General features: G+C 41.0%; 1 protein-coding gene across 1 annotated transcript; it reads right to left on the bottom strand.

Moving 5' to 3' along the window:
- Nucleotides 1–1,074: 1,074 nt before the first annotated feature.
- On the bottom strand, nucleotides 1,075–5,611 carry LOC130989392 (phosphoglucan phosphatase LSF1, chloroplastic-like). Its single transcript, XM_057913371.1, has 10 exons — nucleotides 5,029–5,611; nucleotides 4,742–4,848; nucleotides 4,126–4,585; nucleotides 3,670–3,741; nucleotides 3,389–3,510; nucleotides 2,922–3,137; nucleotides 2,616–2,721; nucleotides 2,351–2,463; nucleotides 1,739–1,883; nucleotides 1,075–1,534 (listed from the first exon to the last, which is right to left on the bottom strand). The coding sequence occupies exons 1-10, from the start codon at nucleotides 5,422–5,424 to the stop codon at nucleotides 1,415–1,417; spliced, it is 1,857 nt and encodes a 618-aa protein (XP_057769354.1). The 5' UTR covers nucleotides 5,425–5,611; the 3' UTR covers nucleotides 1,075–1,414.
- Nucleotides 5,612–6,011: the final 400 nt, after the last annotated feature.

Genomic DNA, 6,011 nt, shown 5'->3' with positions numbered 1-6,011 from the left:
ATTAATTCACATATATATTCACATTTATATAGTAATTAACAATGTCTAACCTAAATTAATAAAATCTAACCTATATTTCACATAATTAATTCATATATATAAAATCAACCTAAATTATACAAAATTAAACTAAACGGAAATTGCAAATTCCGGCGATGGCAGGGAGGTCCGGCGATTGACAGGGACGCTTCGGCGAGGGCAGGGGCTGGGAATTAGGGCTTCATTAATTTTCAAATGTATTCTTGCATAAACACACACAAATTAACTCACACTTACAGGCAACAGACGTCGACGGCGGCGGTAGCAGGAGGCGCAGTTGGCGGCGGCAACAGCGTCGTCGGCAGCGGCAGGGGCATCGACGGACGGCACCAGGCGACGGGGAGGGAGGATGGTAGGCCACGGGGTCTCACGGCGTCGGACGGAGCAGGTGACGACGGCTAGGGTTGGACGACGATGGCAGCGGCTGGGAACCAATGGGCGTGGGCGTCGGTGGAGGTGGGCGTTCTTCGGGGACGATAGCAGGCGGCGCTGGGGAGGGTTGGGCGGCGGGAATCGACGTGCGTGGCAAAATCGGCGACGGGGGGCGGAGAATCGGCGTAGGAAAGAGAAGGGAAGAAAATGGGGAAAAAATTACAAGCCATAAGTATATCCCGCTTCAATAACGACCGAAGACTAAATTTACGATCGATTTTCGGTCGTTAGAAAGTTTAATTTATCTTTTAACAATTTCGATATACAACGACCGAACGAAATATTCGATCGTTAATAATAATTATTTAATGGTTAATTTTCAAATTTCTTTCACGTCACAGACTCACAGGTGACAGGACAAGCCATTTTCTTTATCTGTCTTTGATTCCAAATCAAGATTATTTCTTAATTATTGAACGCAATTCTTGTTCACTACTCAATCCAATCCACACAATTATCCTATTCGAAGGGACAAATGTTTATGGTGGTTAAAGTTAAAAGAAAATTTGGATGCTTTAATTCAAGGAATAAATTGTATTCGAATTGATCACTCCCAAATAATCATGATTCATGCATCACATGAGTTATGTAAAGATGAAAAAGAAAAAAAGAACAATTTCTTTAATATAAATATCAGAATTTGCACTGCAACATTAAAGAGAAGGAACACTACTGCTTTGTACATATCAAATATGACTTTCTTTCTATATGACTTTATTGCTATAGTACATTAAATAAGGAGCAGCTCATTTGCTACTGAGAAATGAACTTCGTGGAAATCTAAAACCTAAATAACATGCATCAATCAACTGATCAAGTATGAAGGTGTCAGCTGATTTACTCACAAACACATTTTCGAAGAATATGTGAGCCACCGCGATCTTTTCCTCAGTCTTCCAGTAGAAGGATGTTTTCAGGTATTATGAATCGGCCGTTCCAGCCTTCATTTTGGGGCCAGCCTTATAGGACAAACACCGAAAGCCACACATCGAGCTGCTTTTGCCAACATAAAGCGCTCGTTTTCAGTCAATGGCCTCTCTATGACCTTCATAATGTTTGCGTCCTAATGCATAGGGAGTCCGAGAACCATCAGTACTTAAATGAATGAAAGATGTGAAACAATTGTTATTCTATATAGTTACAAACTAGATACTAATTAAGCAACAACCAAGAGGTCAGAACTTTTAGATTTCTGATAAACTTTTCATTATGCATTTTGTGATTTAGAATTTCCATTCTTTTTATTGTCGTTTTGAGTATATCGTACCTTCTCTTGTGATTGAATGGTAGGTTTCACGCTGGCAGTGTCACCAACTACAATCACATTGTTAAGATTCCCACTCTGATCCCTTTCGGTAGGTGAAGACGTTGAGTGTCTCCAGTCCCCGTTAGTTATGAATTTGTAGTAGTACCTGCCACAATTAAATACGTTTCAAGATTGCAGAAGTTCGCTCCAACCAATTTCATGCAGTCATTCTAGATCCTAAAATATATACTGACTCCGACGGACACTACATTTACAAGAAAAGAAAGCCAGTGAATCGGGAGTTTTGAGACATAAACACAATGGAAGCCCAAGGCCTTGTAAGCACTGACCAGCAGGAATTGCCATGAGCCACGTTCCAGAGCTATGCATGCTGAGATATATCTCTATATACAGTTGTTTTACGACAGAATTAGTAAATTTATATTTGCCGCTTTAAGATGTTGGAGCTAGAATAGAGCTCAGTACTTGTCAAAGACAAATATGTGACTTCGCATGTGTGTGTTTGATGTTTGCAGCAAGCAAAGTGCAAATATCAATATCTAAAAGCTCATTAACAAGCAGCTCGAAGACCTTTAGTTAGGATTTTGAAAAAACAGAATTAGCTAAACTTACTTCCCCCGAGGAAGTCTAATTTCAACTTCATGTCTCGGGCCACCTTTATGGACTGCCTTGATTGGTTCTTTCCAGTTTCCAGTGAAATCTCCCACCAGATGTACTTCTTCCCCCTGAAAAAGAAAAGGACAATTATAGGACAATCCGACAATGAGAATGAGATTCATACTGACTTAATGCAATCATATTTATGATTTATTGGTCAGTTGCACGTTGATCACACGTTTATTCTCATCAGTTTGTTAAATAGCACTAATCTACTCACCTCATGTCCGTTCCACACAAATGTCACTGCATGTGTTGCAGGTCCTTCATGTGTGCCATTTTCAACCATGGCTATGAGATCCCACGTTGCCCAGGCAATTGCCGGCCTGCATCAAACCGTCTTTATTCAATTAAAATTATGGAGTTAAAATTAACTACAGAATGAAAAATCACCATTTGCTTTGCTTAACATCTTAACTAGTAGAGCACCTATCAACACAAAAATTGAACACACTAGATTTCCACATTGTGCTCCTCATTAGGAACAAAGCATACATAACAAGATTGATTATCACAAGGTAAATACCTATCAGGCTTGCATGAATGTAATCCAGTAACAAAATCGTAGGCTGCGTGAAGGGAAGTATCAGTCATCCAGTGAAGATATGCAATCACACAAGCAGGTGATCGGTCGAATCCAGTTGTGCAAGTGACATAAACACGATGATTTTTCTTGAGCAAACGTAGAAGCACACCCACACAGAACGGCAATTTCTTTCTCATATCAAAAGAATCTGCATCTCTGAAAATTTGAAAACAGTAGTTAAAATATTGTTGGAAAAAGTTACAGCAACACGGATAAAACATTTTGTACCAGTTAGCTCCTATATCTCTGAAACGAAAACAAAATATAATAATCTCTCACACTTTTTATTTATTGGTTACTTGCTATTTTAAATAAGGCCGACAATTTGGAATCAACTTTCAAGCAGCAATAGGGGAAAGACAGCACCGGTCGATTACACTTCCCTTAGAAAGTGAGAGTGCCATTACCTTATTGGATAGTTAACCATTAGGATATTAGAGTTTTGGCATGACTCATTAATTGAATTCGAATCAAGTCCCCAGTTCGCAGCTTCAGCCATGCTCTGGAAATTCAGCACAGCAGTGACTCCCTGTGGCAGGCATTAGAGACTATTTTAGGAGGTCAATAAAACATGAACAAGAAAAGTATTTGGACAGCATCTGTAATATACAAGTCTGATGAGAAAGCAAAGAACAGAAAAGTTGCAAAAGCAAGCGCTACCAAATAAGATGAAGGCATGAGAACTTACCACAGTGGTAGATAATGTCTGTACATCCTCTTTTGTTTGAATGCATGATCCAACATAAATTTGTTCGGTGATCTGCACGAACAGAATGGAGTTCAATGTTTGAGCCCATGGACTTCAAGAACCCTGATTTAGCTAAAGAATTGTCACGGAATACACAAATTCTAAGAGGTTATAACTTATAATAATAAAACATAGAAGGAAGCTACAAGTCCCAATTCACTAAGAGATGCAGGTATACAGCGGATCATGGCAATACATTTTGGTGCAACAAGAAAAGAATGTTCGCTCTTTTTAGTTGGGAAAAGAACATTGTTATGAGTAAGAACATGCACATAAAAATATTGCCCTCTTTGAAGAACTTCAGTAGCTAACAGCAAAACTTCTATATAGTAAGACACTATATAATGTCATACTTGATCAATCCAAGGATGATGCGCCAATAGCTCAAGAGCACACCTTACTATAGTGCATACCGAGAGAATGGTTATAATAGAGCTCCTCCTTCGAACGCTCTAATGCATTCGCGTACTCTTCCAATGGGAAGTTTCCGTGCCCCCATTCAGCATTTTCAGACACCACATCAGTAAAAATGGCTATTAGAGGACTACATGGTAGAGCAGCGCCATTCCTAGACACTTGGGGCAGACCATTCCTGTTTTGATCATTTAAACACTTCCAGCCTTTGGAACTTAAAAACTTGGGGCAAAATACTGCAAATCCAGAGTTCCCACTACTCTCACTTGATTCCTGCAAATTTGATGCCCCTATACTTTTGTTCCAAGTGGCAATGGGAACACGTCCTCGATTAAACATGATATCAATATCATCCATAGGAAAGAGCTGATGGGTTGGAAAAGGAGCAAACGGTCTCTCAAGAACAAGGCTATAAGCACCAGATTTCTCCTTTCTAAGAGTCCTACACACAGTCATGTCGAATGAGCTCAAATGGAAGCTTAGGATGAATTATTACATTAACAATAATTTTTTTGAAAGCAACAACGAAAAGATACACTGGCATTCTAGATGTCCACAGCAATATCATAATTTCATAGCAAAGATTGGACATTCTTACTCTGTATCACTGAAGTCCTTGATCTCAACAAGCTTCCCGTCTGAAGATTGACCTGCCTTTTTCAGAGTATCGCCCACCATAATCAATCCCAACTTCTCAGCATTACCCTGCATCAACACTAGTTCAAATTACTCACCAACATGAAAATCCTTCACAAAAAAAATTCACTTCCACGATCTCATTGTACTGAAAAAAATCAGCCATCTAAAAACAGAGCCATCTAAAAATAGAGAATTCCGGCACGATCGACCACAAATTAATTTTTAAAAAAATTGCAAAATCATTACCCCTTTCTGGAGCGCAAGCACGAACACTTTTCCGTCAACCGAGAGAGCGAAACGGATGCCGAGCGGCTTCTCCAGCGTCACCATGTACTCGTTCGGATTCATCTTCATCTCGGCAAAAATCCTAGAAGTCCTCCGCGCCAGCAAGCGCCGCGTCCTACTCCCCCGCGCCTCCACATCGCTCAAATCCAAAGGTCCTCCCCAGAACGAGGAGCGAATCACGGCGGCACTGCTCCGCCTCAGCTCCCTCCGGAATTCCGAGTGCTCGAAGGCTCTGCAATTGGAGAGCTGCAGAGAACACATTTCGAGCAATTGACACGCAAATCCAAATGAAGTGCGGTAAATCTCGAGAAGAGCATAGAGATTGGAGATTTGGGTATGGAGGAGTTGAGTGACCATAGAGCGGGGAACTTCCACGTGACAGCCAAACCGATTTTGTTTGCTTTATTGCCACGTCATCGCTCAAAAGATCTTTCCCTTCCCGATTCGCCTTCTTCACTCGCGGTGGCGGATTGCATACTTCCGGTGCACTGCTCCATTTAATGGCCGTCCGTTCACCTTTTCCGTAAAAATTTTGGATCAATATTTATACACAAAAACTTAAATGAGCGCCGTTATAAATTTGAGCTCACCATATGCGCGCGCCCGACCCTCTCTGCAATGGGTCTTTTGACCCATTTTGTAAATTAAAAAAAATCCGCTTTTTTTGGCCAGGACTTCTCAGTTCTCACCGCCTGAAAAGATCTCTCTCTCTCTTATTTTCTCTCTCTTCCACTCCTGCGTCCCGCTGAAATTTCGCCGCCTCTTCTCTCTTCAAGGGCGTCAGCCGCCGTGGCTTCGTCCGGCGAGGTGCGCCTTGTCGCAGGCCCTTCCTCTCCTTCATCTTACTCCTTACGTGTTTCTCCTCACATTCAGAAAACACTATCTTAGTAAAAATGACACAGTTTTTCTTAGTAAAAGACACTATCTACTTCATAAGTGACATT

This window comes from Salvia miltiorrhiza, chromosome 6 (assembly GCF_028751815.1).
Source record: "Salvia miltiorrhiza cultivar Shanhuang (shh) chromosome 6, IMPLAD_Smil_shh, whole genome shotgun sequence".
NCBI classification, from domain to species: Eukaryota; Viridiplantae; Streptophyta; class Magnoliopsida; order Lamiales; family Lamiaceae; genus Salvia; species Salvia miltiorrhiza.
This window is presented reverse-complemented; position numbering and strand designations above follow the sequence as displayed.

What these genes read in the sequence shown, in the direction of transcription:
- LOC130989392 (XM_057913371.1), bottom strand. Translation starts at nt 5,424, where the DNA reads ATGGTCACTCAACTCCTCCATACCCAAATCTCCAATCTCTATGCTCTT. An exon ending in AGACATTATCTACCACTGTG is followed by an intron (nt 3,511 to 3,669) that starts GTAAGTTCTCAT and finishes TGCCTGCCACAG; the next exon opens with GGAGTCACTGCTGTGCTGAA. An exon ending in CCATTCAATCACAAGAGAAG is followed by an intron (nt 1,535 to 1,738) that starts GTACGATATACT and finishes CCTATGCATTAG; the next exon opens with GACGCAAACATTATGAAGGT.